This window comes from Diaphorina citri, unplaced genomic scaffold, assembly GCF_000475195.1.
Source record: "Diaphorina citri unplaced genomic scaffold, Diaci psyllid genome assembly version 1.1 scaffold220, whole genome shotgun sequence".
Taxonomy (NCBI): Eukaryota; Metazoa; Arthropoda; class Insecta; order Hemiptera; family Psyllidae; genus Diaphorina; species Diaphorina citri.
Window position 1 is genome coordinate 227810 of NW_007377657.1, and position 27251 is coordinate 255060.

General features: G+C 38.5%; 1 protein-coding gene and 1 long non-coding RNA gene across 2 annotated transcripts in view; both read left to right on the plus strand.

Annotated features, from left to right (window-relative positions):
- Positions 1-812: 812 nt before the first annotated feature.
- Positions 813-27251, plus strand: part of LOC103506182 (protein fem-1 homolog CG6966) — a gene marked incomplete at its 3' end in the record, with an annotated part of 38531 nt that continues 12092 nt past the window's right edge. Inside the window, 2 exon segments of the mRNA XM_026821306.1 lie at positions 813-1249; positions 1371-1542. Coding sequence (XP_026677107.1) covers positions 1471-1542 — 72 coding nt within the window.
- The window catches only part of LOC113466154, a 30549-nt gene continuing 6351 nt past the window's right edge, over positions 3054-27251 (plus strand). The window contains exons 1-2 of the long non-coding RNA XR_003390638.1: positions 3054-3286; positions 18444-18707. This is a non-coding gene — a long non-coding RNA (uncharacterized LOC113466154). The remainder of the gene's footprint in view (positions 3287-18443; positions 18708-27251) is intronic.

The following is a 27251-nucleotide window of genomic DNA, read 5'->3' on the forward strand; positions in this document are numbered from 1 at the left end:
TTCTAAAAGGAAATAAACACACACACGACACACGTGCATCCTGTGTTGATAAATAATAAAATAAATTTATTTGAAAAATAAAAATTTAAATGGAGATGGAGCTCGCTTCTAACTAGTAAACAAGAAGCAGTGGCCAACTTCACACACATCAGACGGACGCAATGTTGCCAGAGTATTATTTAAGCTCCCATCACCTCAAAAAATGTTATGGTTTTTTAATGCTCCATAAAAAGGTAGGTACCTACATCTTTGGGGCTCAAGCTCTTATATCAGAGAAAAAGGTTTGAATTTTGAATGAAATCACCTACGCGACTTGAACCCTAATCCTGGAAAAAATTCACTTGCGATGCAATTTATTTCTGGTGCGAATTGTGGGCTCAAAAGTCAAAACCCAAGGTCAGAAAGAAAAAGACTGAGGAATTATCGATTTCAACACAAGCTTGGGGATATTATTTTAAGAAAAAAATCGCCTGCGGCGCAATTTTTGTTTGCTTCCTTTTTGTTAAAACGCCTGTGTAAGTACTCCCTATCCCTTAAATCGCGCCCTCCCCCCTAGACCAGGTGCTGGCTACGCCCATGAAAATAGGCCACTGGTAGGTAAGTTGGAAAGGAAATTTGCTGCAAAAGCTAATGAAATTTTGTTATGCTCCCTAAAAATAAAAAATTATGCTCATTTCGGTTTGACAACACTGGGTAGATTTCTGTGGAATCTGTGGTTTGTTACGATTCCGGTAGATGGCGCTACTGGTATGAAAATCACACAATCAGGAACAGCTGTTGAAAGTTGAAAGTGGAAAAGAAATCTTGTTTGACTTGTTTCAAAAGCTGAAAAAAAGTTCCAGATTCCAGAATCAAATTCAAAACTCAAAAGTCGGAATCATCCCTTTTTCGTTTGCCTATCAATTGATTTTTGTCTCTTTCTAGATATTTCCAAGTTGTCCTGATGTATCACCTACCACTGTATTAAGACTATCCCCACCTGAAGTCTCTGGCCTTCATTATGAATCCGGAACTGCTTCTTTCTTCTCAGTAAGGTTTATTGCACTTCTTTCTTGTCTTGTCGATTTCGAATCAGTATCAGTACTTTGCGAGCCATCACAGATTCAACTTTGCCTGAAAGTTGTTTGGTGAAATTTCTCGAGTTTTTGAAACAGTGATCACTAGAGAACAGTTTTTTCCCCATTGAGGATAGATATAAACGAGTTTGTAAACAGCTACCTGTTTTCCAGGTGTTGATTTTTTTTACAAAGTGTTTTTGAGCTGTCCAAGAAGTTTCTCTCAGTGGTCCCAAATATCCCAAGTGAAAAGTTCTTTGTGTGCTTCTGTTTGGATTTTGTAATGCTCTGACAATGTTCCTCAATCACTACAAAGTGTTTTTGAGCTGTCCAAAAAGTTTTTCTCAGTGGTCCCAAATATCCCAAGTGAAAAGTTCTTTGTGTGCTTCTGTTTGGATTTTGTAATGCTCTGACAATGTTCCTCAATCACTCTGTGTTTGAAGCTATTTTCAAGCTAGCTAGTAATGGGAGATTCATTCGTTTAAAGGTAAGAAACAGATATTGAATTTTGAGCGTATTGGCTAACACTAGTTTACCACAGGTATTTTTGCTGTGATAATATTTGAATAGAGGGTAATTATGCAGAAGTTACATCCGTGGAAAAGAAAGCTCCTTTTTGTATTTAATCTAACCCTATAATAACACTAATCACTGCTCTAATTGTGAAAACTCCTTTTTGCATTTAACCTAACCCTATAATAACACTGGTCACTGCCTATTGGCTCAGGCTAGTTTACAGGTATTTTTGGTGTGATAATATTTGAATAGTGAAATTCAGTTTGTCCTACAGGTTCCCTGCTTTTACTTCAGTTGTCCAATATGATGATTTTTGGCTTTGCCATAGCCTCTTTGGAGCAAGTGAACTTACTTAAACATGTAATTTTTTTGAAAGTCCTTTGGACTAAAGTACGGTAAAAATGAAAATAATAAGAGCGGCATTTAGTACGGTAAAAATGAAAATAATAAGTATACGTGTTGAATTTGATTGTTGACACTTTGCCCGTCTCCAGGCTGGTGGCAAAATTGTTGACCTGTCGTATGTCGTCTGTCGCCCCTGGCGTGATTGTCTATCAACGTATCAAATGGATAACATTATAATTCGGTATAATTATGTACCTATATCACTCTAAATTAAATGTTATAATATTTAGCTGTGTAGTTGCGTACCTATATCGCACTCTAAATTAATTCGTCTTAATGTACAATGCACTATACTCCCCCGCGCTAACGCATTCTGTCTTCATCACATCTCTCTTATCCGTTCTTTCTTCTCTTTCCCCTCTTGTTCTCTCCTCTCTTTCGTCTCCTCCACTCCTCTCTTCTTCCTTTCCATCCCTCTAATTTCCTTTTCTCTCCTTCCTCTAATCTTCTCCCTTCTTCGTCTATCCTCTTCTTCTTCCGTCTATCCTCTTACCCTGCCTCGGTGGTGTAGTACCCTGCCTCGGTGGTGTAGTGGTCAAGGCGCTCGCCTGGTAAACAGGAGGGCGTGGGTTCAATCCCAGCCGAGGTATGGAACGTCTATCCTCTTACCCTGCCTCGGTGATGTAGTACCCTGCCTCGGTGGTGTAGTGGTCAAGGCGCTCGCCTGGTAAACAGGAGGGCGTGGGTTCAATCCCAGCCGAGGTATGGAATTTTATCCTCAATATAATTTGAGAATTTGACCACAATAATAGTGCTAGCCTACTGCTGGAGTAAAGGGGCTTTTCAGTCCTATGCGAGCAGTATAAATAAGCACTATTATTTATTATTAATTTATTCTTCCTTCCTCTTTCTCTCTCACCCCCTTTCTCATCTGTCTTCTTTCTCCTCTTCCTTCCCCAAGAGTCTTTCGTTTTAGTCGATAACTTGTTCTCCGTCTCCCCACCTTTTCTCTCCTGCTCCCCTATTTTCCCCTTCTTTTTTCTCGTCCTATTCCCCCTCCTCTCTCTCTCTCTCTTCCTACTCTCTCTCCCTCCTCTCTCTCCCTCCTCTCTCTCTTTTCTCTCCCTCCTCTTTCTCCCCGAGGGTGCATCGTTTCGGTGCCAGTCGTCCCATAAACTTGTTTGTTTCGACTGCCTCTTCTCTTTCATCTGCCTCCCCGTTGTTGCAATTTCTTTCTCTCGGTCATTCGTTCGCAATTTTAATCGGTCTTTGTGTCCCATTGTGTCGTGTGTCAAAAATCGTAAAATTTCTTCGTGTTTCCGTTTCTTGACCACAGTTGTAAAATTCGTTTTCTAGACGTAAAATTTGTGGTTCGTTTTTCCTTTTGTTATATTTTTTCTTCTTCTTTGTCTTTTCCCTCTTCTGCTTCTTTTTCTTCTTCTTTTTCTTTTCCCCCTTCTTCTTCCTCTTTCTTTTGTTTCAAGTTCTGTGTCCCTTTGTCCATTGTTCTTTTTAGGTCGGCCACTCACGGTCAGTTTTGTTTGACAGGCCCAGGCTCAAAATGAACGTGTGTGGTCGGCCTTAGAAATTTCCTACTAAAAGTGTTGTTCGCGGGATATCAAGTTTTTTTTTTTTTTTTTTTTTAAATCCCGACCCCAAATTTAAACTGGAGTAAAGGGGCTTTTCAGTCCTATGCGAGCAGTATAAATAAGCACTATTATTTATTATTAATTTATTCTTCCTTCCTCTTTCTCTCTCACCCCCTTTCGAGAAACTCAGTTCATCCTACAGGGAGCCCTCCTTTTACTTCTGTTGTCCATTATGATGATTTTTGGCTTTGCCATAGCCTCTTTGGAGCAAGTGAACTTACTTAAACATGTAATTTTTTTGAAAGTCCTTTGGACTAAACTCTGTCTTCTTTCTCCTCTTCCTTCCCCAAGAGTCTTTCGTTTTAGTCGTCAGATAACTTGTTCTCCGTCTCCCCACCTTTTCTCTCCTGCTCCCCTATTTTCCCCTTCTTTTTTCTCGTCCCATTCCCCCTCCTCTCTCTCTCTCTTCTCCCTCCCTCCTCTTTCTCCCCGAGGGTGCATCGTTTCGGTGTCAGTCGTCCCATAAACTTGTTTGTTTCGACTGCCTCTTCTCTTTCATCTGCCTCCCCGTTGTTGCAATTTCTTTCTCTCGGTCATTCGCCTGCCTAGCATGTAGGTATCAGTCCAGACAATAATCATTTTCCCATTTTAGATGCTTAAACACTACAGACTTTTCAGTGGGTTGTTTGCAATGTTTTTTTTTTTTTAGTTTTTGTCACTTGAATCTGTATGAATAGTCCCTTTATCCCAACAGTAGGTTACTATTAATATTGTGGCCAATGTCTCAAGCTACATTAAAAAAATTCCGTAGCCCAGCTGGGATTGAATTCCACACCCTTCTGTAGACAATGCAGCACCTTTGTCACCAAGTAATCAAAGTGATAGGTTCAAATCCTGGCCTGAGCAGAAATTTCAACCAAACTTTTTCATTCTCGGATAAGCATGGAGTAGATTCTGTAGATTGCATTTGAGCCAGATTTTTTTTTCCCAGTATGTTGAGTAGGTAAATAACTTACAGCCCTACCTGCCTACTTGATTAAAATTTTGTCTTAATGAAATTTTTAGTTTATTCTATGGATAAGCATGGAGTTGATTCTGTAGATTGCATTTGAGCCAGATTTTTTTTCCCCCAGTATGTTGAGTAGGTAAATAACTTACAGCCCTACCTGCCTACTTGATTAAAATTTTGTCTTAATGAAATTTTTAGTTTATTCTACATGTACACATTTAAATATTTTTTATTTATTTACAAGCTAAGCAGTAAGGTCCTAAGTGCCCATAGAAATATTACTATAAATAAACAATTTATTTTTGTTGGTCAGTGCTTGAAATATGTAAGGTGCCTATTTCCATCAGCTTGTAAGAGGAGGCTTACTTAAAAGATGATTGATTATGATTATATTTATTACTAATTGGATGAGGAGAATCTGCAACACAATTCAGAATTCCTTCATCATCACAATGATAACAACAACCTATTGATTTTTTTTTTTTCTCAAGTTTCAAGTAGCTCTCATAAGTAATATATTTTTGTGATCCAAATTTCAAGTGGGTACGTCCCTAATTGAAGATAAAATTCAGTGCCTTGGCCTGGTTTCAAAATGCTTTAAGTAAAGCCATAGAAAACTCCTGATATTATCAATCAGAAGTACTCTAATGCACATGGTAATCGAAATGCAAGTACTTCAGCGCCGAGCTAAATAGGTACCTAGTTTATTTTATCAGAAAAAAAAAAAACATTGGAAAACACAGATTATCAGATTTGCGGACAGGGGTTAAATGCACCGTTTAGGTAGGAGAGAAAAATAAACGTGGCCCAAATGTTGAGAACGTGATGGCAATGTGCTTCGAAGTGAAATTAAACGTTTCAATATTCACTGCCAAGATCGTCATTCTGAACTCGTAATGTCATCAATCTTGGGGGATAATTTCAATCCAGGGCTGTTTTCAACACGACTGGCTTCATAGTTCAATGGTCAAACGAAAAGTTTCCCCAAGGTAAAATTTAGAACTATAGTTGTACCCTGGAAGGTAGCGCGCTTTGAGGATAATTTCAAGCAGGTCTGTTTTCAGCATGACGGACTTCATAGTTCAATGGTCAAACTAAGCCAGCCTAGTGAGCTTGCAAGGGTGTATTTAGAACTGTAGTTGTACCCTGGAAGGTAGCGCGCTTTGGGGATAATTTCAAGCAGGTCTGTTTTCAGCATGACGGACTTCATAGTTCAATGGTCAAACTAAGCCAGCCTAGTGAGCTTGCAAGGGTGCTAGCATCCAACCAAGTTTCGAGATATTTTGTTTACAGACAGACACACGGACCAATGGCTGAAACTTTGGATTTAGGCTCTAGGGACCTCAAAACGTGTTTTGGCATCTCCCTCTCGGTATATAGTCACATAATTTTCATCATAATGTCACTGTCGGTACGTATTGAAATGATTTACTTGATTTGATATCTATAAAATAAGTATACAATAGCTATAGAGCCTCCCTAAGACCACAGAACCTCCTGGTTTAGAAATGAACTTTGGAACTCTCACTGAAAAATCTGGTGAGAACATCTTACGACTTTCCCTATCTTTTTAAATAACCATTTAGTCAGTACCAATGCTGAAACTTTGGATTTAGGGATCTCACACATATTTTGGCATTATAAACTGACCATCGAAAATTTTGTCGAATATCTACACTACTTTTCTTCCTATAGGATTAGGAAAGCATAAAGGAACCTTAGGGGCCCAAATCCAAAGAGATTTCCCGAGATAGGTAGTCATTAGAAAAAATTGACCTGACCGTGTGCTTGTCAGGGTTAAAACGTTACACTTGCCTCGCTCGTTCATTGTCGTCATAACCGCAGAAAAACCTCATTGAACAGATGAACAGATTTTTCTTTGTTTCACAATATTCCTACTTCTTATTCTTTACACGCTACTTCTTATACATTTTCATTTTACATAAGATATTTGTGTGGATTTTCTTTGTGGCAATGGCAACTGATCAGACAGCTGTACGCTGTTATACAGGATGACTCACAAGTGTGTGAACGATCGAACTGAGTTTTAACTTTTTTCCAGTCCATTAGAATGCTTTGATCTTATTTACCTAACGTCAAAATTTCTTGACTTGGCGGCTTAATTTATACGGTATTTATACTTCAGGGTTCGCGACTTCAGGGCAATCGACAGATTCTATAGATTCTAGTGTAGACGTTCCTTTAGATTTAATGCAGTCAGCTTAGAGGGTAGGACGTCTACCTCTACCTCCTATGCGCTAGGTCGCGGTTTTCATTCCCCCCTCCCCGGGGCGGATTTTATCCTAAACGGGTAATGTTCGTTCTCGGATCTTCTGATGGCTTTTTCCTATCCTGTCTTCCTTCTCTTTTCGCTTTCTAGACGATAAGACTTTCGCAGTTACAGTTCCCTCTATCAAAACAACAAATATTTTCAGCTAGCTCTAAAACTTTTAGGAGTCCTTTTTCCAAGTGAATTTCAGCAGTTACAGTTCCCTCTATCAAAACAACAAAGATTTTCAGCTAGCCCTGTAACTTTAAAGGGCCCTCTTTCTGAGTGATTTTGTATACACCCTGTATAAAATGACGTCCACTGTCATGATCATGAATGTCATGATACATGGGATGTTCGTAAATTGCGTTTCATGGGATACAAGATTTATTCATGTTTTGTCACAACGAGAGAATCCATTGAGATATGCAGTATTGCGACCAACGAACGCTCACGTGTGAATAAGTGGATGAATCAGTTGTAAAACAGAAGAGGAAGAGGAGGAGAGATTAAGAATAAGAATAAGGCACGGGTTGTTGTCATGAAAACATCTTGTTTACTCAATACACTCAGGTTAAAAAATAAATAAGTAATAATAAAAAATAAAATAATAGAAAGTAAAAATACCTACATTGAATAGTTTCCTAGTGACCAAAGGATAAAAAAAAACCGACCCAAAAGTTGTGACTTTGCCGAGAAATGAATAGCTCATCCTTAAAGGGGATTTAGCTAAAAACTTTCGTTAAATAAGTGATACAAAGTTGGATCTGTTCAGATTTTTTGGATCTGTTCAGATGCAACTTTGTATCTTTGCCTTATTCCTTGGCTATTACGAACTTCTTCAGTTTTATATTGCTTTCTTTTTTTGTGAAGAGGTTTGATAGGGAACTGTAACAGCCAAGATCTTATCGTCCCGAAAGCGAAGAGAGAAGGGAGACAGGATAGGAGAAAGCCAGCCGTTCCGAGAACGAACCTCAGCTGTCTAAAATCCTTCCCAGGTGGGAATCAAACCATGCTTATCCGGACATTAGATTAAGAGAAAAATTATCTGGTTTTTACGTCTCGTCTGTTGCAATTTAAAAAAAAAGCTATATAGAAAAAGAAGAAAATATCAATAAAACGGCCAACACCTAGATCTACAATTCAAATTGCTCTAACCGGAGCCAATCTCCTGGCTAGAGCCAAGAAATGATTTACTAGACAGGGAACACGGTTGTATTTAAAGACCATAACATATGAAGAAAAAAAAAAGTAAAAAAAAAAAAAATGTTTTACTAAGAAATCTTGAGGTGTATGTAGTACCTTGACATTAAGGCAAAAGGCGCCATAAGCCAATAGCGTACGAGTTACGATAGGTATAAATTTAAGCGTACAGTAGAACCTCGATTATTTCAACTAATTGGGACCGGGGGTTGTTCAAAAAATGATCGCGGTTGAAATGATCACTTTCCATGATCTTTTCCTCTGATAAGATAGGACATCCTTTGAAAGATAGAAAAAACCAATAGATTTTGGAGTTGAAATAATCGAGGTTCTACTGTACCTCTATGCTTTGTGCCATAGACTCATAGAGACTACGCCAGTTTACGAGTATATAATTATATATGGCTTCAATAGCGTAAATTGAATAGCTAGATAAATAACCAAATGGCAGCGTTGTATAATGCTTTCACCTATTGCCACATGAGATCCTGGCATTTAAGTTGACGTCATATTAACCTAGATATAGCTCGGTAAGTCGGATAGAGTCCGTCCCAAGAAAGGCAAATGTGCTTGAAATGAGGACTGAGGATTTGGTTTCTTCGGATACAATTTGGTCTACGTACGATACGAACTGAACTGGCAGCTTAGAAAAGAAAAGACATTTAAAAAAACTGAGGGCAGGGTTAGCCCAATGGTAACTCGTTTGCTTGATATGCAGAAGGTCCCGGTTTCGATTCCCACCATCGACAAAGATTTGTACTCGTTTTTCCATTGCAAATATTCCTACGGGTTACTTTATGGTATTCTCGTGTTGAACCAGCTCTTAAATGGGAAGTATTGTATCATCTGATGAGAGGCATACTACGGGATGGACATGGTACGACACAGACCACATGCATCTAATGTAGCTTCTTCTTCTTCTTTGAGTGCCTATCCGTTCCGGATGTTGGCGATCATCATGGCTATTTTTATCTTGTTGGTGGCAATATCTAATGTAGCAGTTGTTTCATTGCTACGAAATAAAAACGGCGGTAAAATACTCATCTTTAAAGAAAAAAAAAAAAAAAAAAACCTTGGCAGTCCAAATCACCTCGTCGATCGACCATTGATCGACGGCCGCCGATCATGTTTATGTGTGTAGCTTTACAAGTCTATCGATCATGGGGATCTTGTCTATTTAACGTCAATCTATGGACAGTATTGACTATTCTGATGTCTCTCAACTTCTCTCTGTTCAAGCGTGAGAGATTATTGACTTGTTCCTCGTATTGTTCATTGTCAAGGGTGAATATAGTGAACAAGTGTACAAGATAAACCACTCAAGGTTGCGTTGGGCAGGTGAATAACACTGATGTGTGAATATTCTACACTTAAGTGCGATTTTTATTTATTTTATTTTTTTGCCAGTTTGCTTTACTTTCTTATATTTTTGTTGGCTTTTTTTTTGTTAGCTGTGTTAGCTCGTCAGTTTGATAAAAGGAATTGTGTGTCCAAACATAGTCGACCGGCCGTTCGATGAATGTCGATCCACATCGATCCCAAATAAATTCACATTGATCGATCGACGGCCGTCGACTAAGTGTGGATACACCGTTACAGTCTTGAAAGCAAAGAGAGGACAGGATAGGAAAAAGCCAGCCTTTCCGAGAACGAACCTTATTTGTTCAAGATAAAGTTCGCCCCGGGCGGAATCGACCCTGCGGTCTAGAGCTCCCAAGAATAGAATCCCTCATCTCAAGGGTGAGAACCAATCAAACTTGTCACTTGTCAGGCATTGAGTAGGTATAGAAACCCTTAAGTGTGACTCATCTCAATAAAACTTTAATTGTTCTTTCTTTGACACTTAAGGAAAACGAGAGACTTGAGGAAAACCAGCTCAATTAATTTTAATTATCCATTAAGAATTTAAGGTGTGCATCTGTTCATCGTGAAAAATGGTGAACAATTAAATTTATACATTGATGTTATTGTCTGTTATTTTCGATAAAAATACAATAATTCTGACAAAGAAAGAATTGACAATATTTCAATAAAACTTGTCACTTGTCAGGCATTGAGTAGGTAGATACCCTTAAGTGTGACTCATCTCAATAAAACTTCAATTGTTCTTTCTTTGACACTTAAGGAAAACTAGAGACTTGAGGAAAACCAGCTCAATTGATTTTAATTATCCATTAAGAATTTAAGGTGTGCATCTGTTCATCGTGAAAAATTATGAACAATTAAATTTATACATTGATGTTATTGTCTGTTATTTTCGATAAAAATACAATAATTCTGACAAAGAAAGAATTGACAATATTAACATTGTCTTGAACAGTAGTTCCCAACCTGGGGGTGTAATTACCCCTCGAGGGGTGAAATTAATTTTTAGAGGGGTAAAACATAACTAATGAACAGGGTTCTTTTAAAGTCTCAGCTGAGACAAAAGATTCTGAGTGAGGTCTACAGTTCACATAACTACTAGTTGTATACTAGTTTTTTCTACACCTATTTCCATGCTATACCTACCTTCTGCATAGTTTGGTTAGTAATGGCTAAAATTGAACTTGAAAAGGGGTACTAGTCTGAAAAAAGTTGGAAACCACTGGTCTAAAACATAAAACCAAAAACGAAAAGTGGAAAATATAATCGTATGAAGGTCACCTCCCTCGAATTTATTGGAAAAATCTACCTAGCTGTGAATGTCACTTGTGAAGGTATCCTTAATGTGAATGTTACCTATTGGTACTTGTACCAAACTGGTACTCATATGAATGTTCTTCGGTTGGTACTTATCCAAAACTGGTACTTCCAATTCTGGTTTTTCGACAATGATATAAAGTTGTTTCGGGGAGAACTGAAGGGCCAAGATAAAGACCAGACTAACCCTCAAAATTAAAAACCCGATTTTTTCAGTTTTTTGGACTAAGCCACAGTCTGAAACGGACTCGCTCCACTATAGTAGAGGAACCAAACTAACTATAGCATTTCATATCTGAATTATTATTCCTAGGGACTTTCGACGTATGGCTGAAAAGCCCCATTATCAGCTGTAGTTTAGAAGAACCAGCTCTCCAAGACTTATGTACATCCGTGTACAACTCCTAGACTTTAACTCCAATAATCTCGAATGTGTGGCTTACTGGCTTAGTCCGTTCTTCCTCTTGACCTCTCCTCTAAGCACTGCTTTTACAACTTGGGCATCTTTCGCCTCCCATTTCTATAAGCGCCAAAGACATCCCTAGATGGTCAGCCATCTAGCTCAACGTTGCTTAACTTCATTGGTCTTCTCCTATTCTTATCTTGACAAGATTCCAAATAAAATGGTCAGAAATAATTTTTCTTCTTCCAGAGGGATACGAACCCGTGACCTCTGACTGACAGAGCTATTTTTGAATACATAACTTCACTTTTCTCTACGTAGGTACAAGGTACATGCATAATTACCTCTGTTGTAAAATGAAGATGTCAAACTAAAGTACTTTTTATTCTTCTTTTGATAAGAGTCCAAATAATTTTTCTGCTTCCAGAGGGATTCGAACCCGTGCCCTCCTACATCTCACGCTTAGCTCACTGCCCTCTAAATGACTTTCAAAAGATAATACTTCGTCTTCTTATTTTTGATCTGAATCCAAATAAATAATTCTCTGCCTCTGTCGAGAAGCGAACCCGTGGACTCTCAATCACCAAAACCACTCTCTTAGCTGTTCATATTTTGACACCGTTCCAAATAATTGTTTACAAATATCTCTGCCTTCCCCGGGACTCGAACCCGTGTTGGTTATTTACATTTTTTTTTGGTCAAATTCCAAATAATTGAAATATTAATGATAATGAAAACAAATTCTCCGCTTTCGCTGGGATTCGAACCCGTGGCTTCTTACTTGTCAGGCCAGAAGTGTATTCATCCCAACAGATAACCGTAGTTGCTATTTTAATTTTGGTCCAATTCCAAATAAACAGAAAATTAATGATATCCAACAAAATAAATCACTGCTTTGTTGGCACACTCTAATAAATGAAACTAAAAATAATTTTCTGCTTTAGCTGGGATTCGAACTCGTGGCCTCCTACTTGTGAGGCCAGGAGTGTTGCAACGTTTAGCAACAAGCTGAAACACTGTTGGCAACACAATCAAGATGTTCGCCATGGTTATTGGAACATGGCGAGTACATCTAGTTCAAATGGTGATGAGTACCGTTTGCTGGGATTCGAACTCGTGGCCTCCTACTTATGAGGCCAGGAGTGTTGCAACGTTTAGCAACAAGCTGAAACACTGTTGGCAACACAATCAAGATGTTCCAAACACATGCAAAATAAATGTTAAACAAAATAATTTTCTGCTTTTGCTGGGATTCGAACTCGTGGCCTCCTACTTGTGAGGCCAGGAGTGTTGCAACGTTTAGCAACAAGCTGAAACACTGTTGGCAACACAATCAAGATGTTCGCCATGGTTATTGGAACATGGCGAGTACATCTAGTTCAAATGGTGATAAGTACCGTTAGCTCATACTAAGGACTTAGAGGTCTTAGTACCGCAGACAACTAAAGACTTAGTACTGAAAGACTAGTATACCTCAGTAGTGTTTAGCGCGGTGGACTTTGGGTTTGGAGGTTGTTGGTTTGAGTCCAAGTCAAGACATTCGGAGATTCGTATAAGCTTAACCCATAATTTAGGGCTGTTTACCACTATACCTAAGGTATCAATGTGGGATTTTTGTATGTCTATTGTAGTGAGTTATAGTCCCTGAAAAAATAAAAATGCTTGATTACCTAATGATAGATTAGAATTAACCTAATACACATGCACAGAGAAAACGGCCCTAAAATTCAAGAAGAAACATTTTTTATGAATCACCATTGACTCGGATCGTCTATCTCAATATGTCAATAGTCATTAGTTGACAAAATATCTGACAACCCACACAACTGTCACAAGCTCTCTACTTTCTAAAGTTTATTATTGCCAAATTCCTTCTCAACTTGAAAATTTTATATGCCTCGTTTTTGGGCTGTCAAATTACATACTTACCGCCATAAATAGCTCTAAATACGAATACACTTTAAATCATTAAAATGTCATAGTTTAAAAGCATATCTTTATAAGTCTCCAAGCTTTAGGAGTCGCACATAATCACATAAAAACCCAAACAAGACTAAAAGTGGCACCAATTTAATCCAAATTGACTGCCGGTCAGTGCAATAGTCCTAAACTAAAATGGACGCGGCACATCAGGGATCAGGAAGAGACCGCCTTAACATAATAAGCCCTACGTCGTTTCACGCCCGGGGTGAACTTTATCACAGATATGGTTCGTTCTCGGAATGGCTGGCTTGCTCCTATCCTGTCCTTCTGGCTTCGCTTTCGAAACAATAAGACCCCTTTGTTGTTTCAATTCCCTCTAAAAGACCTCGTCCTCTCTTCGATTTCCGGACGATATTCCTTTTGTTGGTGTTGTAGGCTAACATGAATAGATTGCCCTCTGTGAACCACTATCTAGTATCTAGGAGTAACGAGGTTCATCTCCTGTTGGTTTACTAAATTCAAACCAGACATGTTGATTAATAGACCCTGACCAGCTTGCAACATACTTCTTCATCTTCATGTTGCTAGAACAATTCGAACATTGCTAGACCTAGTTTGATTTGCGGTGGATTTCAGATCTGGAGGTTGATGGTTCGAGTCCAAGTTAAGTGGTGAAATTTATCGGGGTGTATTGATCGGGGAATGATATTGATGATAATTATAAGCATTTATCATGCTTAAAACAATACAAATATTAAAATTATTTCTTGTTATTTTAAGTATAGGTACTTACCTACATAAAGGTGATTTTTTTTTTTTTTTTTTTTTTTTTTTTTTCTTCTCATTTGAGGCATAGGCATGAAATAGACCCCTTATATCTTCTGGATGTCTACATTTGGTTGACAGGAGGTTTTATCGTCCCAAAATCGAAGAGAGAAGGACATGATAGAAGAAAGACCGCCCTTCCGAGGACAAACCTTATTTGTTTAGGATAAAATTCATCCCGGGGGGGAATCGAACCCGCGACCTAGCGCTTACAAGGCAGACGCGCTAGCTTCCAAGAAGTTCAAAGCCAACTAGGCTGGCTTTCTATTACAAAAACAAAAAGTAAAATCCGGGGAATGGGTGGAATTATTATTTAAGGTTCCCTGAGTACAAAAAAGTGCTTTTTTAGCCTATGGTCTGTACCTATGGATGTACATTGTACATAGGTACGTACTACAGGTATCTGTCTAAAGTACTCTATCTCTAATTCCTCAGGTACAAAGAAGGCGAACCGCCCATCAGCAAGCCCCACTCTCCCCAGACTATAGAAGCGTACGAGCACGCACGAGAAGTATACGATCCGGAATCACTTGCGGAAATAGTGGCGGACCCGGATGGTATTAAGAACCAAGCGCTGCTTATCCGGGAACGGATTCTAGGCCCCGCCCATCCGGATACGATCTACTTCCTGAGATACCGAGGTAAGCGTTGCTTAACCTAAGTGACCTAGATAGTGATAAGAGTCACGCGTTCAACCTAATTGATACGGACGGGGTACCAGAATGATTATAATGAACCCGATTTAAAATCTCCAAAGTAGAAAATTGCTACAGCAGTCAAAGAATACGGTAACCAGCTAACACTTGGTAGCAACATATTGGAATGTACGAAGGTAAATAAAATAAGCCGAGCCTAGTTAGCTTGAAAGGTAGCGCGTCTGCCTTGTAAGCTCTAGTTTGCGGGTTCGAAACTTGCCTTGTAAGATCTAGTTTGCGGGTTCGAAACCTGCCTTGTAAGCTCTAGTTTGCAGGTTCGAAACCTGCCTTGTAAGCTCTAGTTTGCGGGTTCGTAACCTGCCGTGTAAGCTCTAGTTTGCGGGTTCGAAAACTGCCTTGTTAGCGCTTGTTTGCGGGTTGGAACTTTATCCTACACAGAAAGGGTCCGTTCGCGGAACGTCTGGCTTTCTCCTATCCTGTCTTCCTCCCTTCATATCCTTCTCCTGGGGTTTCCTCACCCCCTATCTTATACATAGATCTCTTCCACTCTAAAGTATCTTTAATTAGGTACACAATACACGGGGCTGTAATCAGGGGGAGGAGGGGGGTCCTCTTTAAAAAGTAAATAAATAATCATAGTCACACTTAATCAAAATAAAAGTTTAAAAAAATGCTAAGTATGAATAACTTTGGATATTGAAAAAGTTTGTGCAGTACTTACAGACAACATTTTAAAAATTACCCTGCTGCTTAAAAAAAAAAAAAAAAAAAAAAAAAAAAAAAAAAACTTACAGACAACATTTTAAAAATTACCCTGCTTAAAAAATAAAAAAAAATAGTACCTTGGAACCGCTTTCGCATTACTTCAAGGCACAATCTTTTACATCCATGCCTATCCAAGAACGGAAAAGTCTGGTCAGAAAATTTCCGCCCTGACCGGGATTCGAACCCAGCACCTCTAGGTTGAGAGCTGTTAGTGCTCTTGACCACTAGGCCACAGAGGTGGGCACCCCCCTTGCTAAAATCCTAGACACCGCCCTGACAGAACTTATGACTAGCATTAGTCCAAGGTAGCTGTTCCCATATAAGGGCAATAATACACCAGGAGCTTAATAAGGGGTGACTGAAGGACAGACAGACAGACACACGGACCAATGGCTGAAACTTTGGATTTAGTATGTACCTATTTACCTATAATACAGAGATTGAAGAACTGAGTGGACTGATAGTTAGGTATTAAATAGGTAATGTGAGACTGAAAATTAAATTACCTACAATACAGAGATTGAAAATCTGACAACCAAAAGCGTCTCTCATGTCAGTTTTTAACCGACAGTCACAAGTCATTTCAGTTTTTTAAAAAAGGATAAAAATGTGCTATGTCGAACTAATGAGTTTATTTAACTTACCCATGGACCTAACATCAGTTTTAAGGCTTTTAAAACAGATCAGTTAAAAGGTAGTCATTTCAGTTTTAAAAAGAATGAAAATGTGTCGAACGAAAGAATAAAAATAATAGGTCCATGTAACATCAGTTTTTTTAACACGTTTAACTTTTAACAGATCACTTAAATCTGTCAGTTGCACAAGAATGGACAGCCTTCAGAGGAAACCACGTTCGAATCCTAGCAGTGACACAAATAATTCTGTACGCAGTAAGGTCAACAATGGTTGAATTAAGGCAACCCATATAAATTCGCAGACTTAAGGCCAACCCCTATACATTCACCCATTCTTTACAGCTCTTTGCTGACGAAACTCTGCATAAAGTCGCCCCTGAAAAGTCGCCTATAATGAATGAGGAAGTCACCCAATTAATTTCGGACCTTATGACACTATTAAATTTATGCTTCTGTGACACATTTGAATCCCGGCAGTGGCACAAATAATTCTGTACGCAGTAAGGTCAACAATGGTTGAATTAAGGCCACCCATATAAATTCGCAGAATTAAGGCCAACCCCTATAAATTCACCCATTCTTTACAGCTCTTTGTTGACGAAACTCTGCATAAAGTCACCCCTGAAAAGTCGCCTATAATGAATGAGGAAGTCACCCAATTAATTTCGGACCTTATGACACTATTAAATTTATGCTTCTGTGACACCTCTTCAGTACTCCTGTTCAAGAGTGGGGCCTGTTGAAAAATATGCACTTTGTATTTCCTGCGTGCCGGAAAGAACTGAATACAGCCTAGTTAGCTTGGTTGGTAGCGCGTCTGCCTTGTAAGCGCTAGGCCGCGGGTTCGAACATTATCCGTTCAGGATAAAATCCTGTTCGTTCTCGGAATGGCTTTCTTTTCCCTATCCTGTCTTCCTTCTCTTTCCCACTTCGGGACTGTAAGACCTTAGCAATTACAGTTCCCTCTATATTAAAAAAAAAAAAAAAAAAAAAAAAAAAATGTTTGCAAAGAATTCACACTCGTAGATACTATAGTCCACAATTTACCTATGACATCAAGCTTCAAGTAAGGATAAATAAATAGAGTCGTACAACTGTATAAACTATTTTCTAGACTGAAGAGGTTATCGCAAAACATCGATGCCGTCAGCAAGTGACTCTACCGTCACCGGAATTTCGCCATCCCATTTTTTGCCCATCGCCTTGTAAGCGCTAGGCCGCGGGTTCGAACACTATCCGTTCAGGTCCTGTTCGTTCGTTCGTTCTCGGAATGGCTTTCTTTTTCCTATCCTGTCTTCCTTCTCTTTCCCACTTCGGTACTGTAAGACCTTAGCAATTACAGTTCCCTCTATATTTAAAAAAAAACCTGTTGTTCCGCTCATGTGATATGCAAAGAATTCACACTCGTAGATACTATAGTCCACAATTTACCTATGATATCAAGCTTCAAGTAAGGATAAATAAATGGAGTCGTACAACCGTATAAACTATTTTCTATTAGACTGAAGAGGTTATCGCAAAACATCGATGCCGTCAGCAAGTGACTCTACCGTCACCGGAATTTCGCCATCCCATTTTTTGCCCATCATTCTCCTCTCCCTCTTCCTTTATCTTCCCTCTCCCTTTCTCTTCTCATCCCTTCTCTCTCCCTCTTCCATTTCCTTCCTCTCTCTTCCCCTTATCTTAAGTACCAGATAGAATAGATTCTATTCAATAGAATATATTTACCTCGTTTATCCTGCTCGAATGTGATGGGTTTATAATAAATACATAATATTTACAACAAAAGACCTTGATTGATTGTAAAAAGATAGGTACCCTGATGATAAAGATATTAATGTCCATTTGATTGCCAGCCTAGTTTGCCTGGAAGGTTCGCCAACTTTATCCCAAACAGATGAGATTTGTCCATCCGAAGTTAGTACGGTAATCCGACGTTAGTACGGTCCGTACGGAGTACGGTGAAAATGGAGTACCGTCCGTACAGAGTACTTACTTAGTACGGTAAAAATGAAAATAATAAGAGCGGCATTTAGTACGGTAAAAATGAAAATAATAAGAGCGGCATTAAGTACGGTAAAAATGAAAATACTGAGAGCGGCATTTAGTACGGTAAAAATGAAAATAATAAGAGCGGCATTTAGTACGGTAAAAATGAAAATACTGAGAGCGGCATTTAGTACGGTAAAAATGAAAATAATAAGTATACGTGTTGAATTTGATTGTTGACACTTTGCCCGTCTCCAGGCTGGTGGTTATATTTTTTCTTCTTCTTTGTCTTTTCCCTCTTCTTCTTCTTTTCCCCCTTCTTCTTCCTCTTTCTTTTGTTTTAAGTTCTGTGTCCCTTTATCCATTGTTCTTTTTAGGTCGGCCACTCACGGTCAGTTTTGTTTGACAGGCCCAGGCTCAAAATGAACGTGTGTCGGCCTTAGAAATTACCTACTAAAAGTGTTGTTCGCGGGATATCAAGTTTTTTTTTTTTTTTTTTTTAATCCCGAACCATAGATTTAAAAACCATTGTTCTCTTTAAGTTTATACTTCAAAATATTTCTCTTTTTTTTTTGGCAGAATTTCTTTCGGGCCATCAACTTTAAAAGTTTAAAACCAATCGCGCGCTGTTTGTGAAAAACTTTTTTCGGAGTGTCAACTTTAAAAAAAATCTCATTATCGGAAAGGTCCCTTTCTGACTCTGAACTTTAAAACAATTTCGCTCTTCGTGGAAACTTTTTTTTTTTTTAACCATTAACTTTAAAACCAACCCTTCCGTTTGATAGAGGTTTTCCCTTCCTCTCGGTATATAGTCACATAGTTTTCATCATAATGTCACTGTCGGTACGTATTGAAATGATTTACTTGATTTGATATCTATAAAATAAGTATACAATAGCTATAGAGCCTCCCTAAGACCACAGAACCTCCTGTTCTGGTTTAGAAATGAACTTTGGAACTCTCTCTGAAAAATCAGTGCCCTAAATCACCAAAGTATGGAAAAGTATCTTACAAGTGTAATAGCCAATAGAAAAGCAGAATTTTGAATTTGGACGAATCATATCTTTTTCCATATTTGGATTTCCTCCTAATAAAAATGGACATAAAACTTTGAATGGAAAACATATAAAATAAAGACATTAAAGGCTTAAAAGTAGATACTATGTAGGTAAACATATTATTTTTATTGAACAGTTCATTCAAACTTTATAGAACAGTTTATTTATTTTAAACTTTATTGAACAGTTTATTTAAACTTAAGGACTGAATCTTAAGCGACAAGTCCATTTCCTTAAGACTTATCAGTCAGTAGTGATCGCGGTTGAAATGATCACTTTCCATGATCTTTTCCTCTGATAAGATAGGATATCCTTTGAAAGATAGAAAAAACCAATGGATTTTGGAGTTGAAATAATCGAGGTTCTACTGTACCTCTATGCTTTGTGCCATAGACTCATAGAGACTACGCCAGTTTACGAGTATATGGCTTCAATAGTGTAAATTGAATAGCTAGATAAATAACCAAATGGCAGCGTTGTATAATGCTTTCACCTATTGCCACATAAGATCCTGGCATTTAAGTTGACGTCATATTAACCTAGATATAGCTCGGTAAGTCGGTATAGAGTCCGTCCCAAGACAGGCAAATGTGCTTGAAATGAGGACTGAGGATTTGGTTTCTTCGGATACAATTTGGCCTACGAGCTACAAACGGACTGAACTGGCAGCTTAGAAAAGAAAAGACATTTAAAAAAAACTGAGGGCAGGGTTAGCCCAATGGTAACTCGTTTGCTTGATATGCAGAAGGTCCCGGTTTCGATTCCCACCATCGACAAAGATTTGTACTCGTTTTTCCATTGCAAATATTTCTACGGGTTACTTTATGGTATTCTCGTGTTGAACCAGCACCTAAATGGGAAGTATTGTATCTCTTATCGCCCATCTGATGATAGGCATACTACGGGATGGACATGATACGACACAGACCACATGCATCTAATGTAGCAGTTGTTTCATTGCTACAAAATAAAAACGGCGGTAAAACACTCATCTTTAAAGAAAAAAAAAAAACCTTGGCAGTCCAAAAGACTCGATGTCGACTGAATCGTCCACACTGCCTCAACAACATAGATCATAGATTCACCTCGTCAATCGACCATTGATCGACGGCCGCCGACCATGTTTATGTGTGTAGCTTTACAAGTCTATCGATCATGGGATCTTGCATCTTGTCTATTTAACGTCAGTCTATGGACAGTATTGACTATTCTGATGTCTCTCAACTTCTCTCTGTTCAAGTGTGAGAGATTATTGACTTGTTCCTCGTATTGTTCATTGTCAAGGGTGAATATAGTGAACAAGTGTACAAGATAAACCACTCAAGGTTGGTCTTTTTCCATATTTGGATTTCCTCCTAATAAAAATGGACATAAAACTTTGAATGGAAAACATATAAAATAAAGAAATTAAAGGTTTAAAAGTAGATACTATGTAGGTAAACATATTATTTTTATTGAACAGTTTATTCAAACTTTATAGAACAGTTTGTTAATTTTAAACTTTATTGAACAGTTTATTTAAACTTAAGGACTGAATCTTAAGCGACAAGTCCATTTCCTTAAGACTTATCAGTCAGTAGATTGAGTTGATTCCCATTTGCGATAAAATTGAGACGTAGGTAACCTGTCAATAAAATTGAAAATAAATCTCTTAGTATTCTGGTCCAAAAACTATCAATAAACAATAATAACAAAATGAGCATTGGTTTGATTTTATTTCTGAAGCCTTAAGAAGAAGAATTTTTATAGAGGGTGGACTTGAGAAATGGTCTCACAATTTTCACAATATAGTCTTTATGTCTAGATACCTGCCTTGGTGGCGTAGTCAAGACGCTCGCCTGGTGAACAGGAGGGCGCGGGTTCATTCCCAGCCGAGACATGGAATTCTATCCTCTTTCGTTTGAAAAATTGACCACAATAATGGATCTTGTTAGGTGATAGAGAACATTTCCGGTGTTAATCTCGCCTAGTGGTTATCTTCCACTCAAGAGTCTATTACCTATTATTTTGGTGCCATCAATGTTGACCATCCTTACAGTCAGTCAATATTTATTTATTAGATAATAATAATAATTAAAAAAAAATCACTAAAATTTCTCCCCTCTGTTAGAGACCCTAGGATGCATGCAGCGTTTCCTCTGGATGGCCAGACCAATCTTTTGAGCAAGAAAGTGCTTGGGACGGGATTCTCCCGTGATATCAAACAATTTCTTGCCCAAATGGTCCAGCCAAACCTTCGAGTCAACATGGTCCCATGGATCCACAGCGAATTAAGGGTTGAAATAAATAACCCCTTTCTGTCAAACAAGTATACTTCGTCTTTTGTTTCTTCTGTATTTTAGTGCCAATGTTGCGCTGACCATCCTTAATATATTTCAGGAACGCCTCCCACATTGATGAGCAGAAGCATGTAGGGATTGTAGGGCCCCACTCCCCATCTCATATTCACACCTAGTTGGGCGACTCGTTTATTAAATGCAAGACATGTCCCACCATCATTTCCACACACTATTGTATTACGATATCACTGGTTAGACACATGCTAGTTATCGTAGCTTTTCTCTGGGATATATTAATGTCATAATTGTCATACCTACTTATGACATTATCATTTGTTGCAGGTTTTTCTTTCTTTACAAAAAAAAAAAACACTTCGATTCCATGAGTTTTTTTTATAAATTCTATGAGATAAATTCCATGACTTGGACTCGAACCACCATCCTCCTGATCAGAAGTCCACCGCGCTAAACACTACCTACAAGATTTCGAAGGTTAAGAAATACAGCATTTAATATCTAATAAAGCCCATCTTGTATGGTGATCTTTTATGAATCAACCAAGACGTGAATTAGGAAATGGTCAGTCACCAAGCTCAATGCAGCTTAACTTTGGTGATCTCGAGTACCGAAAGGTTGATAAGGAAATGGTATCTGTGAGATATAACCCATGCTGTGGCCAAGTCAAGGTTACAACATAACTTCTCAGTTCCCAAGGCCGACTACTCACTGACCAATTGTTGACTTGGTTGAGGGGAAAAAAATCGAGTCGTGTGTTGACTCAGCCAAGATTGGCACACTGGGAAAAAGTGCGCCATAAGAGGAATTCGAAGGATTTTTCCTAAATTCCCTAGAATTTTCCTGAGATTTATCTTCAAATTAAATTGATTTCAAGGCCAAGGAAAACCTAGAGTACCTAGACCCTTGATAAATGGAGTGTGAGGCATGTGATGTAATAATAATAGTGCTTATTTATACTGCTCGCATAGGACTGAAAAGTCCCTTTACTCCAGCAGTAGGCTACTACTATTATTGTGGCTATTTGATATATTTTTGGATGAAAAAAAAAAATAATAAAATAAAATAATAATAAAAAAAAAATACATACCTAAACATACTTTAGACTAGGAAACATGGAATTTGGGAAAGTCAAGCATATTGTTTATTTTAAATTTTTATTTTTGTTGTGATCAGATATCATTATTACATATATACATATATCATTATCTACAAAGATGATATTGAAAATTTACATGAGCATCAGAGAATGAAACTGAAATTATTTAATGAACTCCCCATCCGTGGCACAAGCTCCGGCTTTTACGGATGGGTATACCATTTGTTGCCTATTTATTTAACTGAGAGAATTGTACTGAAAAACTAATAAATGGAAACTTATAAAATAAAAATAAAAAATAAGAAGTCCACCACGCTAAACACTACCTACAGGATTTTGAAGGTTATAATACAGCATTTAATATCTAATAAAGTCCATCTTGTATGGTGATCTTTTATTAATCAACCAAGACGTGATTTAGGAAATGGTCATTCACCATGCTCAATGCAGCTTAACTTTGGTGATCTCGAGTACCGAAAGGTTGATAAGGAAATGGTATCTGTGAGATATAACCCATGCTGTGGCCAAGTCAAGGTTACAACATAACTTCTCAGTTCCCAAGGCCGACTACTCACTGACCAATTGTTGACTTGGTTGAGGGGAAAAAATCGAGTCGTGTGTTGACTCAGCCAAGATTGGCACACTGGGAAAAGTGCGCCATAAGACCATAAGAGGAATTCGAAGGATTTTTCCTAAATTCCTTGGAATTTTCCTGAGATCCATCTTCAAATTAAATTGATTTCAAGGGCAAGGAAAACCTAGAGTACCTAGACCCTTGATAAATGGAGTGTGAGGCATGTGATGTATTCCAATCCACTGGACCCCCAATCTTATCTTAACCGTGGCGTTTAATTTGCAGTACCACTCTTGGTCAAGAGTTTTCCTCTATTCCAATTTGTGGCTATACCTCTTTCTACTCAAACCTAATTTATGTTCCAGTACGAACGTTTTTACCTGTAATAGATATATCACACGCATAAATTTACATGTTATCAATTCTCATGTGAATATTCTACATGTGTGGCTTTACCGCCCACACCCGTTACTTCTGGGTTTCGGACTGATTTCATTTGAAGAGGTTTGATAAAGGGAACTGTAACATTGGAGGTCTTATCGTCCCGAAATCGAAGAAAAGAGAAGGAGGACCAGGATAGGAGAAAGCTAGCCCTTCTGAGAATGAACCTTATCTGATTGGGATAAAGCTCGGCCCAAGCCTATGACATGTAAATGCACATAGCGACCGGTGCCAGCATGGTAGGTAAACATTGGATTTAAGGATTATTGAGATATTGGGAAAATCCTACAATGCTGCAGTGAGCAATCCACTGGACCCCCAATCTTATCTTAACCGTGGCGTTTAATTTGCAGTACCACTCTTGGTCAAGAGTTTTCCTCTATTCCAATTTGTGGCCATAATACCTCTCTCTACTCAAACCTAATTTATATTCCAGTACGAACGTTTTTACCTGTAATAGATATATCACACGCATAAATTTACATGTTATCAATTCTCATGTGAATATTCTACATGTGTGGCTTTACCGCCCACCCGTTACTTCTGGATTTCGGACTGATTTCATTTGAAGAGGTTTGATAGAGGGAACTGTAACATCGGGGGTCTTATCGTCCCGAAATCGAAGAGAAGGAGGACCAGGATAGGCGAAAGCCAGCCCTTCTGAGAATGAACCTTATCTGATTGGGATAAAGCTCGGCCCAATCCTATGACATGTTAAATGCGCATAGCGACCGGTGCCAAACATTGGATTTAAGGAATTGAGATATTGGGAAAATCCTACAATGCTGCAGTGAGCACCAAAGTTGTGATATAATAACACAAAGAAACTGCATTTTTTTATATCCCTAGACTACACAATGCCGGTGTAGATATGACTTAAACTTGAGTATAGTAAACGTGTAGTAAGCATACTTATACTTATTAAGTTCACATGTCCCGCAAACCCCATTCCCAAGCATTATCTACCTGGTACCTCTACCCACAACATTGCGACAGATGCGTTCATACCTGTGGTACCTACAAAGAAGTATAAAAAAAACTAGTACCTACTTATTAATTAATCATCCATACTCCCATGTCGATTATTATATATTACAGAGACAATTACCTGATATTATTATTATTATTATTATTATTATTTTATCATTATTATCATTAGCATTTATTAGAAGCTTGCTTGAACAAACAAACTTATCAAAGTTAGTTCCAAGTTTCGACGATTTCGTATTTTTAACCATTTCGCCTTTTCTGACAACTCCGGAATACAAACCCATCACCTCCGAGTTGACAGTCAGATGTCCCATTATTCTCTGCTACAAAATGTGCAGCAGCTTTAGCACAAAATTTGACATGTAAAAGTCCATTCTTATGCTAGCAGCTGCTACAAAAAGTTTTTAGCTTTGGTACTTGTACAAATCCACTCTTCCCTAAGCAAGCCAACTTATCAAAGTGAGTTCCAAGTTTCGACGATTTCGCATTTTTAACCATTTCGCCTTTTCTGACAACTCCGGAATTCGAACCCATCACCTCCGAGTTGAGAGTCAGATGTCCCATTATTCTCTGCTACAAAATGTGCAGCAGCTTATCACAAAATTTGACTTGTAAAAGTCCATTCTTATGCTAGCAGCTGCTACAAAAAGTTTTTAGCTTTGGTACTTGTACAAATCCACTCTTCCCTAAGCAAGCCATCCAAGAGTCCGCGCCAAAACCTATTCTCCAGGTTTCCCGCGGCCAAAATTCGAACCCACCAGAGTCAAATGTCCCATAATCTCATTATGCTAACAGCTGCTACAAATTATGTAGCAGCTTTAGTACACAATTTGATTCGTACAAATCCACTCGTCCCCAAACAAGCTATCCAAGAGTCCGCGCCAAATTCCCCAGGTATCCGAATGGCTATTGGCCTGATGTTGACATTGAACTTGGCAACCAGTTGGTATGCAAACCGAATTGATAACTTGTCGAGTCATCCAACCTTGCCTTTGCCATATATGGCGCATGCCATACAATCAAACGCGCACTTTATGAAACGAAAATTCTCATTTTGAAGAACTTAAGAAAGAAACAAAGTGGAAGATTTTACATCGTTCTTCAGGTTCATCGTACAAATCCACTCGTCCCCAAACAAGCTATCCGAGAGTCCGCGCCAAATTCCCCAGGTATCCGAATGGCTGTTGGCCTGATGTTGACATTGAACTTGGCAACCAGTTGGTATGCAAACCGAATTGATGACTTGTCGAGTCATCCAACCTTGCCTTTGCCATATATGGCGCATGCCATACAATTAAACGCGCACTTTATGAAACGAAAATTCTCATTTTGAAGAACTTAAGAAAGAAACAAAGTGGAAGATTTTACATCGTTCTTCAGGTTCCTCGTCTTATGCTGATTCTCCTTCGTGTATTTGTTCTTTGTTCTGAAGAAATCGAGCACTTTTATTAGTTCCTATCTACTATGCTAGCCTAATTAGCTTGGAAGGTAGCCCGTCTGCTTTGTAAGTCCTAATAGTTCAGTGCAATAGTCCTAAACTAATAATGGACGCGGCACATCAGGGATCAGGAAGAGACCGCTTTAACACAATAAGCCCCAGGTCGTTTCGCGCCCGGGGTGAACTTTATCACAGATATGGTTCGTTCTCGGAATGGCTGGCTTGCTCCTATCCTGTCCTTCTGGCTTCGCTTTCGAAACAATGACCCCTTTGTTGTTCCAATTCCCTCTAAAAGACCTCGTCCTCTCTTCGATTTCCAGACGATATTCCTTTTGTTGGTGTTGTAGGCTAGCATGAATAGATTGCCCTCTGTGAACCACTATCTAGTATAGAGGATTAACGAGGCTCATCTCCTGTTGGTTTACTAAATTCAAACCAGACATGTTGATTAATAGACCCTGACCAGCTTGCAACATACTTCTTCATCTTCATGTTCTGAGTTACGATACTTGTACATTTCCATCCATTTTTAAAGATGCAACAGTCATACCAATTTTCAAAAAAGGTGACACCACAGATTTAAATAACTATAGAACAATTCGAACATTGCTAGACCTAGTTTGATTTGCGGTGGATTTCAGATCTGGAGGTTGATGGTTCGAGTCCAAGTTAATTGATGAAATTTATCGGGGTGTATTGATCGGGGAATGATATTGATTGGGGAATGCTTAAAACAGGAGAATCGAAAATTTCGTTGAAGAAAACAAGATTTTAAGGGACAATCAATTCGGCTTTAGGAAATCAATCGGGACAACTCCCCATACACAGTAATAGAAAGTAATAAAGACAATAACTATATCTTAGAATCAACCTTTTCCTGGGGTTTCCTCATCCCCTATCTTATACATAGATCTCTTCCACTCTGAAGTATCTATAATTAGGTACACAATACACGGGGCTGTAATCAGGGGGGTCCTCTTTAAAAAGTAAATAAATAAACAAATAATCATAGTCACATCTAATCAAAATGAAAGTTTAAAAAAAAATGCCAAGTATGAATAACTGGATCTTGAAAAAGTTTGTGCAGTACCTACTTAGAGACAACATTTTAAAAATTACCCTGCTTAAAAAAAAAAAAAAAGTACTTACCTTGGAACCGCTTTCGCATTACTTCAAGGCACAATCTTATACATCCATGCCTATCCAAGAACGGAAAAGTCTGGTCAGAATATTTCCGCCCTTGCCGGGATTCAAACCCAGCACCTCCAGGTTGAGAGCTGTTAGTGCTCTTGACCACTAGGCCACAGAGGTGGGCACCCCCTTGCTAAAATCCTAGATACCGGCCTGACAGAACTTATGACTAGCATTAGTCCAAGGTAGCTGTTCCCATATAAGGGCAATAATACACCAGGAGCTTAATAAGGGGTGACTGTTGCATGTCGATAAGTCATGCTACGAGATAGCATGACATCCTAGCGCCGTTTCCTCATTGC